Source organism: Echeneis naucrates, chromosome 19 (assembly GCF_900963305.1).
Source record: "Echeneis naucrates chromosome 19, fEcheNa1.1, whole genome shotgun sequence".
NCBI classification, from domain to species: domain Eukaryota; kingdom Metazoa; phylum Chordata; class Actinopteri; order Carangiformes; family Echeneidae; genus Echeneis; species Echeneis naucrates.
The window spans coordinates 10,556,457-10,574,404 of NC_042529.1; the positions used below are offsets into that span (position 1 = coordinate 10,556,457).

The 17,948-nt window shown below is 41.6% G+C and overlaps 2 protein-coding genes across 5 annotated transcripts in view; both read left to right on the plus strand.

Moving 5' to 3' along the window:
* Positions 1–4,380: 4,380 nt before the first annotated feature.
* pyyb (peptide YYb) lies at positions 4,381–6,723 on the plus strand. The gene is made up of 4 exons (XM_029527561.1): positions 4,381–4,402; positions 4,479–4,666; positions 5,639–5,719; positions 6,635–6,723. Exons 2-4 carry the CDS (start codon positions 4,479–4,481, stop codon positions 6,657–6,659), a joined length of 294 nt encoding a protein of 97 aa, XP_029383421.1. The 5' UTR covers positions 4,381–4,402; the 3' UTR covers positions 6,660–6,723.
* Positions 6,724–7,008: 285 nt separating this feature from the next.
* The window catches only part of mpp2b (MAGUK p55 scaffold protein 2b), a 33,713-nt gene continuing 22,773 nt past the window's right edge, over positions 7,009–17,948 (plus strand). For 2 of the 4 annotated variants that reach the window (XM_029527388.1, XM_029527389.1), the window contains exons 1-2: positions 7,009–7,297; positions 14,710–14,789. In XM_029527388.1, the coding sequence (XP_029383248.1) occupies positions 14,759–14,789 (31 nt within the window). In that variant the 5' untranslated portion in view covers positions 7,009–7,297; positions 14,710–14,758. Of the gene's footprint in view, positions 7,298–14,709; positions 14,790–17,110; positions 17,202–17,948 lie in introns of those variants that run through there. The other 2 variants (XM_029527390.1, XM_029527387.1) reach the window with 2 other exon arrangements.

Here is a 17,948-nt window from a genome sequence, read left to right on the forward strand (position 1 = left end):
TATCACAACTCGGGGTGTATTTGCTGTTGGACAACAAGAACAAAATGTTACCTGCTAAGAGGCTATTATCCTTACATTTCCCCTCATCTAGAAACAATCTGTTGTGAATTCTTAGTGAAGAGTCCAGCAGCACATTGGGGGCGGTTTCATCAGGTATTGATGACCAAGCCGTTCAGATACATGTAGATCATTTGCTGTAATTGCTATAAGAATTGATTGTGGTGGGCACTGTGTCTGACGGACCGTGGAGCATGTGCTTCATTTAGATTTCCCCAGAAATGGGAAGGTCAGAAGGTGGCTATTTCATGTTTCGTGTAAGTGAGTTAAACCCAGAGAGACCTGAAATATCCACAGCGTTCTGGCTGGATCAGCTGTTTTCCTTTCCAGTGCACGGCATAAATGTATCGAGTCACCACTTCGACGTCATTGAGTTTTTTTGTGCCCTGCTGCAGGTTTATGCCTTGTCTAGTCATAGAGTGATGACTAGAATGTGGAGGGCAAGTGATCATCTGGCCATCAAAGTTTTTAATATAAACAGCACACTGCCTTCAAGCCAAATGTGATGCCCTGTTAAGTTACTGTTAACTTTCTTGCTCTGAAGGAACAGATTTTCTGACAGAAAAATTCACATGAAAACTGAAGAATATCATTACTTTGTCACTGGTCACGTATAGTGCTTCTCACTGATACTGGCCCCTATTAAAGCCATTTATGTGCTTGTGACTTACACCACTGTGATGGTGGGCTGCCACCGCTGATCCTTTTCCATTTAGTCTCTTAAGCTGTGCAAACAGACCTTGCTGCCTGAAAAGCACTCTGCTCATATTAGTGGCTCACAAACTCTGGAGATAAGCTAAATAAAAGCGCATAATCATTTCCCCCATTCTGTCTGTGATTGCAGGAAGGAGTTGGACATTCTCCTGGGAGATTGCTCTCACACCAGAATGGACTTGTGTGTGTGTGTGTGCGTGTGTAATTTTTCACATTTGGACTAAGCAGCATGTATGATGCAAATGGAAACGGAGGTGGTTTTCCTATCTAAAGTAAAGGTAGAGGTTCAGGAGGAAAAGCTTTTAAAGTTATATTTACAGTGAACAGTATATGCCTACAGAAAGTAGATTTCTACCATCATGATGTTCTGCGCTTTATTGTTAGAAAGATTCTGCAAATTTTGTTGCTTAACGACACATACTTGATTAGCACCAGCATCAGTCAGAAAAGTTGGTACAACTGAAGAAGATGAGAGAAAAAGTTTTAAAAATTACCAGCCCCCTGCTGGTCCCATCACTTAGTGCTTGATGGCACCTTAAACACTTTGCCCCTCGAGGAGCCCAAACCGCTCTTGTGAAGAGCATTAGCTGGGGTTTATTGGACTGTGAAAACTTCTACTGTCTGCCCTTTTCCTTATCTGGAGGGGGGGGCTGTTACTTTCTCAATGTTTACCCACAAACACTGGAGCAAGCTAATGAGTTTGTCTTGTGCTCGTTGTTGTTTCTTGCCATTGACTTTTATTGCCGGTCGGGTGGAAGCAGAGAGGCTGATGACTGAAACAGATTTAACTAAATGTGCAGGATGGCCACTGTTAGCAGTGGGAAGTGGGTGATAACAGCAGAGGCTGTTTGAATGGGAGAAGATATATTTATTATTTAATCGCTCCTTTCAACTCATCAGGTTGTTAAAAGCCATGACTTTCCAATTCAGATTGTGTTTTAATATTTTGCTCAGCTTAGCACTAATTGTCCCACAATATGGACTTGAATTATGGTACAATAATTGTTCAGAAATGGTCAGTGCGACGTGCAATACCACAATCCACTTGCTGCCTTTATGGCACAGTCATATACACTTTTACTGCTCGTTTATTGTCAGCAGCAGCAGCAGCCACAGCTCTACTGAGACTGTCAGGTGGGATTTATGCTCAAATCAAGTTTTTGACAGGGGTTTAGGGACAGACAAAGCAAAAATCGAGCGTTTTTTACAACACTAACAGCACATGAGCTTCCCCGGGGAAACCAGCAGAACATGCAGTGTGTTGTTATGTTGTACAGCAGCATGACAGATGATTTATGCATGATCTAACAGTAATATTATGATTCATTTTAAGTGTGTGCTTTCCAGTTGTACAATATGTTGCCTTTCATGTAACTACAAGATAATAATGAATTCCCCTGAGAGGGAGCTATTGAAGTGTCCATGTAGCTCAGTGGATGAGACCACATACGCACTGTAGCATGCTGTTTGATTTTGGCAGGGGACCTCTGTAGTTTATCCCTGTCCTCTTTCCTCCTCTCATGTCCGCAGCAGGTTCCAGTAAAAATAAAATTGTGCAGATACGAGTAAAAAAAAACAACAACAACAACAACAAACTCTTGTATTAATAAAGACCAGAGAATCAAAGTCATATTGTATTTCCTGGTGCTTTTTTAGACATAGATATTGAAGAAAACCAAATTAAACCTGTTAGATGCACTAGTTCATTGTTTTCATTTTATCATATGCAAAATAAAACTGCGAGGACGTGCCAGCAATATCTGGCATCTTCAAATAAACATATGCACCAGGTTCTTTACTGGTAAAATGAACAATTAATTTCAGTTATTACTAATATTATTAAACTCTGAACCCTGAACAAAAATTCACTATAAAAGCTGTAAAAAAAAAAAATAAAAACATCATTACACACTTGATGAGAACAAAATCAGCCCTATATCTCATCCAGACTCCTGATGACTGACTTCAGGCATCATGAGCTGACCAGCAGATTAAAAATCCAAGACAAACAGGCGCTGCTGCTTTCATCATGAATGTGGCCCGTTACATTAGACTCAGTCCTGGCATTTTGACAGCTGAAAGGTATTTGTGGACACTTTGTGGGAGTGTGTCCTCATGTCATTGGCACACACCGATAAGATATAAGAATGTTAGGGATGTTAAAAGTGATACAGTACAGGCCAAACGTTTGGAGACACTTTCTTATTCATTTGAATGGTGTGTCTCAACTTTTGGCAAACGCCTCCTCGTCACATTTCATTCGGTCACATGATGCATACTGCCGCTGTCACTACTTCCATTTGAATGTGTGAAACACAATAGCTTCAGTGACCCATGGACACTGTAGATTCAAGATTCAAGATGTTTATTGTCATTATTTATTGTGCACAGTAAAACTCAGTTACGCAGTAACTCCACACAATGAAAATCTTACTGTCCTTCTTCCACAGGAAAAACAATCGTGTGTGAAGATTGTGAACAGTAAGAGGCTGAGAACACAGCCCTGAGGGGTCCCTGTGCTTACAGTCCTTGTGCCAGATGTGCAGGTGCGAACTCTGTAGCCTATGACCCCCGGCCTCCAGACCTTGATAAACCCTTTATAACCATCTGAATAATGCATGCACAGATGATGAATAGATCAAGGGGCCAAAGGTGTCCAGATTAGTGATCACATCAGTTAGTCAACATCATTCCTGAGGGGGATACATGTCATATCTATAAATGAATTAATGTGAAATGTTACAATCCTTCCTTTTTTCATTCTCCAAAGGCAAAGTTTCAAAACCATTTTGGTGTTCCCTCCTGAAGATGAATGTATTTGTTCATTAACTACCCGCAAATGGATTACATGAGTCAATAAAACAATTTGAGGACTGATTACAAATGCGAGACATAACCCTTAAATAATTCATTAAAAAAAAAAAAAAACTAAAACTAATTATCCTGCCTGTTGATCATGTTGCCAACGACAGCACACACATCCCAGGAACTATCATCATTTCACATTCCTGTGTGAAACAGAGCGGTAAACAGAGTAATATAAACCTGAAGTTGAAGTCTTCGATTCCAATAACAAATATCAGGCCAATGTTGTGAAAGTGATATATATTTTAGCTACCATCTGCTTGGCCAGTTATACTAAAAACAGTGTTCTGTCAATATTATTGACAAATTGTGGATGTGGTGTGAAAATGTGTGGCTGCTGAAGTGATCAGCCTGCAGCAGCCTCAGACATTATTTCTCCCTCCTGATACTGGCACTCCTGCTGTTATCTTTGAGCTCCAGTCTGAGCCTGTTCACTGGAGGCTTGGTGACTTTCATTAAAGCATGTAAGGTAAGGGCCGGCTAAGTTTCAGATCTGAAGCCTCCCGAGAACCAGGAGTCCACACAGAGGGGGACTATTTTATTGCGCCGCACATGCAACTGCAGCTGTTTGATAGAACTTCACCACAATGTACTGCTGTTTACCAGCATCCAGCAAATACAGAGCCGAGGTCGGATGGGATGGATGGTCCAGGCGTGGCAGAGATCCGTGGCCCTGTGAAGGGGGGGTGTGGTTAAGTGTCGGTCCCTCACTATATAACCCTGATGACAGCAGGGAGAGCAGACGCAGGGACACCACTCTGAAAAAGTACTTTCCTCTCACTTTGCTGCACTCTCATTTCATTTTCTGCGTGTTTCCTCAGTGACATTTCTCTCCTCCTCAGATGGCCAACATGCTGAGATCGTGGATGATGCTGGCGGTGCTCGTCCTGTGCCTGCTGCTGTGTTGGAGCAGCTTTGCGGACGCCTACCCCCCCAAACCGGAGAGCCCCGGGACCGACGCCTCCCCGGAGGAATGGGCCAGGTATCATGCAGCTGTGAGGCATTATGTCAACCTCATCACCAGACAGAGGTGGGTCAGCTGCACCGAGCCAAGTCTAAAGTGTGTGTGTGTGTGTTCAGTTGATATTTGGAATAAAACAAACTAGACAAGACAGATTAAAAAAAAAAGCTGCAGAGAGTTACATTCATCAGTTTGTTTAGTATAAAACTTCCCAAAAAAAAAAAAAAAGTGCTGATAACATGCAGTGATTCAAGCCAAGGTGGTTCCAAGTTCCAAAGCATTGCTGCTGTCATAGGAAATAAATAATCCAGAGGATGAGGGCCTGATTTTCCTCTGATGGGTATGTAATGTTCAGACAGTTCTAATATTTTTTTCTTATCATATTTGGATCTCAACACACTATTTAATACAAACAAGGTTGTAAATGTAGGCTACTACACCTCTTGGCCTATGAAATGTGCACAGTTTATTTAAACTCATATTTTTAAGTACTGTTCACATATCTGTAATACTTAAAACGTGGCAGTTTTGTCAAGGCAGCTCTATCAAATAAATCATGCTGAATTCTGTTGCTCCACTGGGAGAAACTAGAGGGTGTTCTGCTTTTTTTATGTAAGTTGATTATAGCCTCATCATTAACCATCCTGCTCTGTAATTAAAGGGGATGAAACCATCAGTAGACTCAAAGGATTGTGTGCCACAGCGTGCAGCCCCTCACAGCTCAAACAAAAGAAGGTTTACTCTTCAGTGGTAAACCCATGATTTCGCATTGCACAGCTTTGTTTTTTGACTGGACTGCAGAGATTGAGCAGAGAGGTGGAAATGATAAAAGCTCAGGATGTGTGCAGCTAATGTGTCTATTTCACAGCTGAAGAGTCCCGTAGTTGAAATTCATAACAAGGCTGGTAGGTCACAGGATCAGTGAGTGAAATGCTGAGTGAGTGGCTGCTGCTGTACAGCAGAGAGCGCTTTTAAATGGATGACAATCTCATATTCATGTCGAGTGGCAGTGGTTACATGCTGGTGTTTGGTTTTCCTCAGGTATGGGAAGAGGTCGACTCCAGAGCAGGCGGTGGCGTGGCTGCTGTTTGGGGCTGATTCAAACCAAGACACTGAGCCACGGTGAGAGAAACCGCTGGGCCTTCATTCACCGGTTACCTGATATGGGCTTAGGATCCTTTCACAAGTAAAAACAAAAAGAGTAATTCAAGAGAGCAAACAAATGTATACATAAACTGTTTAGTGAAAAACATCATATATACAGACTATCCTCTATAGTAGCATAAAAACCTTTTTCTTAATGCATCCTGCCATGTATGCATCTTTGCATGTAGCTGCCTCCGACCTTTTTCAGAAGCTTTGGTAGACAGTGCTGTTGTCAAACTGCTTTATTTATCTCGTCATTATTGCCGAGGAATCATGTCGTTTGTTTAGCATCTTATTAATATGTTTAGTCTTTAAACGAACATTGATTAGCATTGTATGTCCCATGTGTCAATGCGGCTTCAGAAACACTTTCACAATATGTCAGTGTGAAAATGTCACAGACATATTTTGACAGCTGAGCTGGTATTCTGTAAGACCTGGCACACTTTGGATGCTTTGGAATTACTTGGTTTGCTGCTTTGATTAATCATAAATTGTGATTTTCATCCTCCTACATAAATGTAGGCAAACGCACTGTGCTGAAGTTAATATCGTACAAACAATGATATTTGTTTGTGTCTTTATTGAACTAAGTGGTGAAACAGTCATAATGCTGGTGGGAAACTGAGTGAACCTTTGAACTTCTTACCGATAGCAATAACATCAACGTCAACAATAGCTGCTGATGAGATCCGCACAATGTTCATGAGGATGGGTGGACCATCGTTCCATACAGAGCTGCTCCAGCTCCATAAACACACTATGGATAAAAAGGACTGTGTTGCATGTGTTATATTTGAAATTTCAAAGGGTTCACTTAGTGTTTCTTGCCACTTTGGATGGATAGCGTAGATTCCGTTGAATTAAACAGGATGTTGTCTTCTCCTGCAGCTCTGACTACAGCAATCAGTGGTAGAAGTCTCCGACATGAACCTCTGAAGCAACGATGATAAACAAAGACAACCTGCACTGGACTTTGTGTATTTAATTATTTAATGTGCATGCAAATAGCTCTCCCTCTCCCTGTCTCTGTCTCTGTGTCTGTCCCAAAGTGTAAATAATTTGTATCAAAATCACTCTACAATGAGGAATGGAGTGGAATAAAAGTATTGACCAGTCCCAGTGGTGAATCCTTTGGTTTGTACAAACTGCACCGGGCCCTGGTGCCACTAGATGGCGCTACATAACCGGGAAAGGTGCATTTGTGAGTTAGGGGCTCTTCCTGCTGCTCTTGTGCGGGCTCACACCGACAGAAGCGGACAGGCTTCAACTTGACTGGGGCTCCACACCGAGAGACGCGGTCGTCAGCAGCAGACCTCACCCGGCGGCCGCTTCAGGAAAGCGGATCTGTGCGCACGGAGCAGCCGGCAGGCGTCTGATCTATGGAGGAGCCATCTGTGGGAGCAGGAGAGCCGTTTTAGGTTAAACATAGCAGTTTGTGTGGGCTGCCGTCGGAAAGTGACTGCATACATTAAAAGCAAAAGGGAAAAGCCCCGCCGTGCTTCAACAAGCAGCAAGAAATCTGAAGCTTCCTGCTGCAGCGCAGACGAACAGGTGAGCGCTTCATCCTCCGCCTGCTCTCTCTGCTTTCATTCTCTTTTCTCCGTCTCAGAGGAAACGTGCTGCTCACTTTGTGTCACAAAAGAGATGGAGTCCACCTTCCCCCTCTCGCCAGGTGGATCCTGGGAGGCTCCACTGAGCCGGTTAGGTCAGGATCCCTGAGGTGAGCATGATCACTGAACCTGGACCGTCTTTGGCCAAGGTGTCATCACCATATGGCTCACTGAGATCTACATGCTGTCTGATGTGATCTAAGATGAGAAACACACACTCAACGAGGAAATCTTATCTAATGCTAATATTGCATGCGTACGTCATGCACCTGTTCTCTGGATTGCGCATGCGCACTCAGAACGTGCAGAGATTTCGCGCACACGAGGACCTGTGTGTTTATAAAATGTCCACACTGAGGTTCAGATATGACCCAAAGAAAGAAGGAGGGAAACAGGTACCAAAAAAAAAAAGTTACAGTTACATTCATATTCAAGTACGACCCAGTTCTTCTGTCAGCACAAGGATCCACACAGCACTGTATCATCAATCATGTATCAATGGCTCTCTTTTCTTCAAAACAGTATTTATTATTAACAACGTCGTTTTTTCTAGTTTCTAGATTGTCTACATTTGGATTTAGATTGACCTGGAGCCATCAATCTTTAGCTAAGATTAATTTGGCACAGTTGCTGTCTAAATTACAGAATTTTAAGCAATGAATAGATCTCTGAAATGATGTAGATGGGAAGAACTGAATATAACTCTATAAGATGTGTCTTTTATGTCTGGAATGTGATTTATGTGAAACAAGAGTAGATTAACTGTCACTGCCACGCTGTGATGACTGTATTCATCACTGCAGACAAAGTATTCAAATGAGCCTTCCATGTTAATGTATTTTCAGTGATAACAGAGACAAAATATGCAGTTACAGGCAGGTGAAGGGAGGAAAAGATTTCAGAGTCATTACTGCAACAAAGTGTCAGGGCATGTCAATTTTATTTATAACTCAAACTGGAGCTGTTTTAGCTATTTCGAGATTAAAAGGGATGTATTGATTTTGAGTTCATTTGGTGAAGTCAGTGCAAACAACCGTTAATAATTAATAACTGAGTGTCCCTAATTAAAACAGTTTCAAATAATCAAACCATAAATGAATATGTTATTTCTTTAATTTCATAGACTGTTTGCTATATAAAGAGTTTATCTAGTCTGTACAGTCCAATACAGACTGGTCTGTATAGTATCTGTTGCACAAAGAAATTTTTATTATCATGAGCATTTAGTGTAGCACCCTGGGTCATACATGATGCATATTTATATCTATCAAAATGAAAATCCCCCCTCCCCTGCTGTATTTGCATATTACACCACAGCTTGGTCTCATTTTCAAAGAGATTTTCACTCGTATTAAAAAAGTTCAGCCCTCTTATCGGTTGCTGTTTCATAAGTCGGAGGTTTTCCATAAATTTCCCTGCGTTTGACAGCTTTGGGATTTGCTACAATCAGCACGCCTGGCTCTACCTTGACAGAACCATAGTCTAAGCACTTCTTTAATGATTTAAGACGTCCGCTTGAAATCCCACTCTGTAGACTTTAAAAAATATGCCCTCAGCTCAAAATTCTACGACGAAAATTGGAGTACATTTTGTGTAAGACTCAAAATTGGATCAAATTAGGGAAGAAATAGCTGCATGGTGGTGAAGACAATGGGCTGATGACATGTCTGAGCCTCAGAGTAATGCATAAATGAAATGAAATTAATACCAATCCTTAGACATAAGTTATTAATTGAAAAAAATTCAAAGGGCTCTTCCTGTGTGACTCTGAATCCTCACCCAGGCCTTGTAATACAGAAAAGGTCAGAGGCCACTCTGGTTATGTCATCTCATAAACTGAACATTCTTCATAATAATGCCCTGAGTGCTGTCTGACCATGGCACAGTTCAGTTTTACTGCTTTGGTGGGCTGAATGATAAATTACTGGATCAAACAGGTATTCTAATCAAGAGTAGCTGGCAGGGTGAGCAGCTCCAGGAGCAGAGCCCATCCACATTCGGTGCCACTGGGAGATTAATCAGCAGCAGTTCACATAGCCTCAGCGTCTTTTGCCCAACCTCTTTGGTGTCATTCAAACAAAATGGCCTGCTCATTTACTCTCACACCTGCCAATTCACCCACAGTGGCGCATATCTCCGTGTGAGACTGTGCCAAGTGACGACTGAATAATCTTCATTCCTGCACTCATACACATGGATTTTTAGCAATGTGGCTCAAGGTTACTGTCAGTCGGTCTGCAGTAGGTGGAAATATCGTGTCAAAAATACCTGATGGATTGCTTTGATGAACAGAAGAGGAATCCTAATGTTTTTGGTGATACCCCTGATTTTAAATTTTGAAATGCCTCCTGACTTTTCAAGTTAAATATCTGAACATCTATTTGATGCATTGGCTTTCCTGTAGAACCACAATATGGTTGGAGTTTTTTGTGCAAAATGTACAAATGCAGCTTTGTACGGCTTATTTCAGAGTAGTTGTCTGAACTTTGCCATTCCTCCTTTTCTTTTCATCACACACCACCATTAGCCTAACATTTGTGACTAGACCTTCCCATCAGCCTCGGTTATACTTGTCACATGTTTAATGTTATTTGACCAACGTCAGCTGGTTAAAGCTAAGTTAAGATCTTGAAAATAACCTCATCGGCAAACACTATTTTAAGCACATTGGCATGTTGACACTATGCCCTCAGAGAGCTGCCAGTGTGTCTGTAAACCCTTTGTCTTGCATGCATTTACTGCTGAGAGTAATTATATAAAGCTGACATTGAATATCTTTTAAATATCTAATATTGCTAATATTATCAAAAAAACTTTGGCTGGCCAGTCAATTATTCTAAAGGGAGAAATGTTCTCAGTATTATTTTGGCTGTAACCTTCAGAGTTTCTGTTAAGAAGTTGACATTCACTTATTTTATTCCATCATGGCCACTTCCAAAAAAAAAAAAAAAAGAACAGAGTGTGGCCATTTAATGAAGTCTGGGAGGCATGGTGATTGTAAATGCTGTCCGGGTGGCTCGCAACACTTTGCTTGTATCCTTTAGCATGTTCTTGACATTTAATTCTAATTACACCAATTACAGTCTGTGTAAGGCTGATGGAAAACAGAGAGCTACAACACCAGGATGATGAGGATTTATTAAAGGACTTGGTATATTTATTGATAGTGGGCATACTGGAAAAACATACTTCTTACAGTTCTGTTTAAAAATTTTAGATCTTCATGTGTCTGAGTTGGCTACGGAGTCCCAAAGCTGCTGGCTGTTGGTTAATCATTTATTATTAGATTTTTCAAGGCATGATAAGATGAAGCTTCACTGTAACTTAACATTAAATCTGCACCTAGGCAAATTACATCAATTGCTCTTTTCCATGCAGTTTCACAATTTGACATTTGTATGTGCATTTTTCCCGAAATTTGTAGTGACTCCGTTATGGAGCAAGATTGATTAAATTAGTCTTACTGTCTTCTAGAAAGAGCTTCGGCCAAAAAATAAACTATACTGTAGCTTTCTTTAAGATACTTCAGGGTGGAAGCTCAGAATGAGATTTTCCATGAAGCCTCTGAAGTGATATTCCAATATGTTTTTGGGAATAACTCTAATCAGATTACACGTCGTTCTGAGGAAACAGTTCATTTTCTTCACTGAGCCACATCACAGCTGTGACGTGATCAGGTTCAGCTGTAAAGTTTATGTACAAACACGGCGGCTTTCATATCAGAGTTGAAATATTGTTCATTTTCATTAGATGTCATCTCTGAAAGTGCTGCTAACGGATTACTTTTGGCTGTGAGCTCTGCCAGGATTGATTACCTGTTTGTTGTGTAAATGCTGCAGCCTTTTTTTTTTTTTGGTGGTTGTTGTTGCTGTTCAACTATGATGTTGACAGAAAAGAATTTCCTTCAATAAAGAGCAGCTCTGTATTGAAGAATAGCTGAAACCTTTTAATAGATCCAATTTTAGCTCCAACTTATTATTATTTTACGCATTTTCCCTTGTTGCCATGGCAAAGCGCCGGGAAAAAAGGCGAAGGGCTGCTCATGGTTGTCTTGGATACGACAGTTTTCCCTTGTAAAGTAATGAGAGGAGCTGAACCTGTGGGAGCACAGGGCTATTTTTAGGCCTGACGCCAGGCTCTGTGTGTGGATTAAGACTTGTTTGGTCGATGGTGCATGGATGTGAATGCGTGTGAGTGTGTGTGCGCGCATGTGTCTGTGTGTGAGCATCTTGACAAGCTTTAATGCAGCAGCGATGTGGGAAAAGCTCAAGGCATTTTACACTTGGCATACTAACACCTGGGCCACCACTTGTGTGATTGCTTGAGGCAAAAATATGCTGGAAGATTTAGTTTTGTTTCTTTTTTTCTTTTTTTGATGGAGTTTTTATTTGCAGTTGTATGATGCGTCTGCAAGAATTACGCTAAAGACTTAAGAGTCTGAACCATCATTGGGAACCTTTGCTGAGAGAGAATATGAGTTAATTTACCACAGTGTACGGTTACATATGCAAAACCTTGACCTTTGCCCCCTTTATTGGCTATGCATGAATTCAAACTTGGCTTGTTGTTACACTAGATTGAGATAAATGGAGTGAAAAATGATGCAAAGATGTAAGTGTAGATCAGTGTGCACACACACCCATACTCATGCACAGATGGCCTCTTGTTTTAATAGATTGACATTGTAGAGATGATAGCAGGCCTGTCAGTGTGATGTCATGGCAGCTGTGCTATTGAGCTGGTTGCTTCCTGCCATTCACTTAGGAAGGTGGAGATTTGGGTGAGGGTATCTAACTGCATGTGTTTTTGTGTGACTGGATGAACAAAGACAGAAGGAAAATCACTTAAAGATCAGGATACATACGCAGGATTACCGTGGAGACGGACTGACTTACAACTTGGACAACCGGAGCATCTTTTCCACCTGCAGAAGAGAGGGGAAGGTTGTGGATATACCACACCAAAAAATCAACCGCAATTTAAACATTCATTTACACTTTATTCAACTTCAACAGTCATCTTAATAGTATCTGCAGTTGTGGCTGATTGATTACTGGTTGCAGTTCTTGGACATCAGTGTGCCTCTTTGAAGAAAATGTCAGATTGATGACAGTAGCGTCACTCGCTCTTGGCTCATTTTTCCAAATAGTTACCGTAGAATAAGAACCAGGGAGAAAGGCAAAAGTGCAGGTAAGCTCCTGCCCCTCTCCCAACCTCAAGTGCGTCAGCCCAGCTCTAGCCCTGCTGCAATCGGCTTTGACTTCTTAGCTGCTGTGTGGTCTCTGCATACTTTTAACAAGCTCATTTCAGAGTGCAAACACAGGACACCATGGTATGTGGTATTAAGGTCCTGATGCAAGTAGTTCAGAGTTTTTGTAAAGCAGGTCTCAGTATCACATTGGCTGCAGTATGAATGAAATGAAACCACTCACCTTCGAGATTAGGAAAAATAACTGAACTTTTACTCGCCTCAAAAACATAATGAGGATGCCTAGATTTAAAAAAAAAAAAAAAAAAGATTAATACATGGAATAAAAGCAAAATTGGCAGCTTACATTGGGTTCAGGTGGTGCTAGTCTGAATATGATATGAAATTTCTGTGGGTTAGGAGAAATCGATTTATTACGTAAGACAAAGGGAGTTAAATATAAAAGACCAACAACCATGGGCAGGATGAAAACATATGGCGGACCAAGCCAGGTTATTTACAGAGGGAAAAATTTAAAGCTGAGCTGTCATTAGAGGATTTAAGTCTGTGAAATATCTTGAAATAAATTGCACTCACCTGCATTGGGTTGGGACGGAGGAATGAAAAGCTGTTATACTGCTGTCCCACATCTCCTCCACAACTCAAGTCCCTATGCTTACCCAGGTGTCCTTCAGTTTGCTGGATCAATGTTTGGATTATAACTGAAATATGTCTTTCTCCAGTGGATTCACACTGAGCAGTTTATACGATGAATAATTTAACTGGTGCCCAGAGATGTGAAGATGAAATACTGAGACACTGAAGTGCAGACCTGCCAAAATCTGAACAAATAGGATTTGGGAATATTTTGAAGGCTGGGCAAAGAATCTAAAAATTAAAATTTCATGTGAGTGGTCTTGAAGATATCTTCATACTTATAGATAATGAAAGCTGAGTGGCTTAAAATGAAATAAACAATTAAAAAAAAGATGCCAAAAAGATGTATGAAAAAAGTCAGCGGGTAAGCCTCTGATGTAAAAGAGAAATGTGATTCCATCTAAAGGAAGAAATTTAAAATTCCTTCAGTTTATTAAATAACACTGGAAGCCAAACGGGGAGCGCAGTCATCTTTAACTTCACTGATAGTTTGGTTATTAACTATAATGCTCACACACTGGAGAACTCTGAGGGGAGTCTTCACCATTACTAATCTGATCAGCGATGAGGAGGAGGCTCAAAAAGGATTTCTATGTTGACATAATGCACACATTCACACGCTGTAACCCCTGTGATGACATTGCTCGCTTTTGGTCACCGGGGCACTGCTTCCATCAGGGATCACTATTGTCATGGCAACCAGAATTAGCATCCTTGGATACCATAGTCTCTCCCCCATCAGCTGTTCTTCCTCCTATTGTCCTTGTTTTGTTCTCTCTCCTCTTTTCTCTGCTGCCTGCACACATCCCTCATGTTTATCCACAGCCAGGGCTTTCTTGGCTGACAGTTTTCTCCTCATCCCTCTTATATTTTCCTCTGTCCTCACGGCCGCTGATTGCCTGTTCTGTTTGTGTCCCCAGCACTCCCTCCTTAGCTCCTAATGCCTATTCACTCTGTGTGTATTTCACAGATTCCATTTTGCCTGTGAAGCCAGTTTTAGATCTCAGATGCTTGGTCTCCCACTCTTCTGTCTGCAGGGCTTGTTGCTCTTTCTCGCTGCTTCATGTTAAATGGATCAATTAGATTCAACAGAGATCCTCACTAAGCTAATGTTAGCTGGCCTGCCCACTCACTCACATGCCCTCTCTGTGTCTTTCTAACTGTAGCCAGTATTATTCCTGATGGACATGATGACTGTTTGGGTGGTACCGGAGCATCTGTTTATTCTATTTTTAGGCATTAATAACATAAAGCACCAGTTGTTGTGTTGTGGATCCTGGTTAAAAACATTCATAATAACACCTACTTAATACCCCAAATGTTCAATTTCTTACAGAGACAAAGATTTGAATTTGCATCATAATACAGCTCCCCTTCTTCCCTTGTTTCAGCCTTGAGTCTGGCTCAGTGGTCTGACAGGATTTGTGCATTCAAATTCACATTCAATACTTCATTAATGTTTTCATTGCAACTCCCTTCACTCTTTTTTGTTCTCTCTTTCATTGCAGTTGACTTAACACGTTTTGTGGCAGATACTGGGAAGAACCATTTTTTAAAATGCCTGTGGCAACATCCAGCTCTGACTCTGGTAAGTGGCTCGGTCTCACTATGATCGTCTGTGTGTGTGAGCAAGAGCGAATGAGATATCAAGAGAGGGAAGTAGGAGGAGATACTGAACGGTTGGTGGTTATTCCAACACTCAGGACATGTTTCTCATCTCCCAGGTTCTAATGTGACTTAATGAGTTGGCTAATAGAGCGCTAAAACTCCAGTCTTAGATCAGTCATGCCTCAAAGGATTTGCTGTAATATCTTTTGCAGTCCTCCACTCACACATACATGCACATCAAATCTGCACTAGTGGCCAGAAAAAAAATAAAAATAAAATATGTGTGTGGATGGACACATGTACATGTTTAGATTTTTATTTACAGGCATTAAGTGAGTTTTTGAAGGTGTGTTCACTAATCAGTCAGCATTTGAGTGGCCTGCCTGGGTCCTTTTTCAGACATCCTATCTTCTACCGCTTTTCCATTTCTGGGTCATGGAGGGGTGCTGGAGCCAATCCCAGCCAACGTTTTGGGCGAGGGCAGAGTACAAACTGGACAGATCGCCATTCCGTCACAGGGCCAACACACAGAGACAGACAGACTCACTCACACTCAGACCTACGGACAATTTAGAGTCACCAGTTAACCCAAACATGATGTCTTTGGGCGGTGGGAGGAAACCGGAGTACCCGGAGGAAATCCATGCAGGCACAAGGAGAACATGCAAACTCCACACAGAAAGGCCCCAGGCCGGGAAACAAACACTGGCTGGGAACCAAACCAAACACACCTTCTTGTTGTGGGGCCACTATGCTGCCGTGCTGCCTGGCCCTCTGTCAGTTACAGCAAAAACTTTTCTTATCCTGTTCAACTTTTTCAAAGGAAATATATAGTTTTTGATTGGAATGATGAAAGTTTTTAACGTTAACAGTTTTGCACCGTTTCAGTGTTACTGGGAAATGTTGTATGTAAAGCAGTCCCATTCAGTCTAGACTTCACTTCAACTGAAGAAACTCAATTTACTGAAAACATGGTAACCACTCCAACCACTGTACCATATGTTGTGCTGTACGTTTTCTTAACTGGTTGATAAAACAGGTTAAGAATAAGAATATGAAGCTAAACCAACAACAACAACAACAACAAAAAGTATTACACTGTAGTATAAAGGTTTAGAGTCCAGGAGTCCAAGTCAAACATTGTGAAATTCTGGAAGATGTTATCAATGAGATGGCATCTTGTTGGCATCGCATTGAAGGAACCTTTCATGTATATAACTTGGCATAGATATGAAACTGTGATATTTGGACAGTGAAATAATATTTTCTTGTTTCAGTGCCAAAAAGATGCCCTCAGTTCTAAGTTGGCAAATTTTTAATAAATTATTTTCTTCACCCACTGCAAACACTTGATCCAGAGCATGTTTGTCAACAGAGTGCCATATCTAGAAGCTTTACAGTATCTTATGGTGCTGTAGTATATAGTAGCAGTTAGCTGTTGAGAGCGTTAGCAGCAGTCACATTAAGAGTTAAAACATGCATGCTGTTTCTTTTTTGTAATGGTCATTCAGTTCTCGCTGATTTCTACTCTAGCTGCAGTCAGAGTCTGAATAGCTGGCAGTTTTAGTATCACAGTAAATTGTTTCTCCAAACCAATTTTTTGAATTTGAAAAGCAGCCCTTTCATTGAGCATATTTTTGTGTAGACTCAAAGAAGGGTGAGAGAAGGGTTAGTTTTGATGTGAAACAATAAGATATTTTTCAACTCCTGTCTGCTAAGAAGCTCAGATATGCTTGTCCTTGAGTGATGAGTAGAAACCACTAATATACATTTCTCAGGCAGATGTGCCCATGATTTGCAGTGTATCTGCAAGATGTGCTCTGTTTGCTTCTGTGTCTGTCATGTCAGACGTAGAGGGTCATCACTTACATATATGACAGCTCCATCCACACCGCCTCCGTGACTGATCCTCATTCTTACAAGCCAGCCTTCTGCTGTTCTTTTCCCCTGTTAACCCCCACTGGGAAGTCTGCAGGGAAGATCTAACTGCTTTCTTTTTTCCCTCCTCCTAGAGAAAGCATCTTACTTACCTCCCTCCTCCCTCCACCTTCCTTTGCTCATGCCCACAACCCTCTCTCGTCTCCATTCATTCATGCAGAGGAGGAGACGCTCAGCCAGGCAGAGCTTATATACATTCCCATCAAGAGCAGGTGTAGAGGAGGGAAAGAGCGAGAGGATCAAGGATAGATAGAGAGAGAGCAGGAGAGGGAACGAGAGAGTGACAGATCTCTCAGTCTGCCTCAGACACTGTACTGGGTGTGTTACTGTCAGTGTGTGCACTGTAGTGAGGTGTTGTTCACCATGGCTGGCAGCCTGTTTGGAAGGCTCTCCCTGGAGGAGGGAGACTCGGCCAACTCCCTGGAGGGCCTGGAAATCAAGCTGGGGGGAGAAGGTAAGAACACAGATCCCTGCCTGCTGGGTGTGTGAGGGGCATAGGGTGGTCTGAGAGCATATGACTTCTCCTGCTATGTGTTCTGTTACAGGTGAGGGACACTAGGCTGGGCAGACGCTGAAATCTAAGGTAGAATCATTTAAAATGCACATGTTAGTGCTTCAGTGCTGGCCAGTGTTTAGGATTCAAATTGCACCTGCTCCTGATACATTGTTCCAAGACTCCATAGCGTGATGGAGATAGGCAGAGACAGATTACGACTCAGGGCAGCATGATGTACAGGATTCTTAGGCAGCAGACTCCAAAGACTGAAGGCTGAAGGTGGAAAAAGACAGCAAGTTGCTTCTAAAGATTCACTAAAGGATATCACAAAAAAAAAATGTGAAAACATGACACTTCCTCTTTTAGTTCATTCACACTGAGTAGCCTGGTAGTCAGATTGAGAGTGACAGAGAGTGGACACAGAGGAATGCACCTAGAGCTTAGCACCTTAGCACAGGAAGCCAAAAAATAAAGACAGTGAAAGGGCAAGGGTGTGTTTAAAAGCAACTATATATTTGTTATATTGAATGATAATGCACAAAGAATGTTTGCTCACACAGCGTGGGGTGGGAAGTGCCATACAACCGATTCATTATTGATTGAGTTCATTAATATTGCACAGAGTTGCATACTACACACTAATATGTTATGAGTGTGTGTCCAGATCTATTTATGTACGGTTGCTTGCTTACGTTGTATCACACG

Excerpts from the sequence above, each read along its gene's own strand:
- pyyb (XM_029527561.1), top strand. The coding sequence starts at position 4,479 with ATGGCCAACATGCTGAGATCGTGGATGATGCTGGCGGTGCTCGTCCTG. Across the intron at positions 4,667-5,638 it reads AACCTCATCACCAGACAGAG|GTATGGGAAGAGGTCGACTC; the intron begins GTGGGTCAGCTG and ends GGTTTTCCTCAG. Across the intron at positions 5,720-6,634 it reads AACCAAGACACTGAGCCACG|CTCTGACTACAGCAATCAGT; the intron begins GTGAGAGAAACC and ends CTTCTCCTGCAG.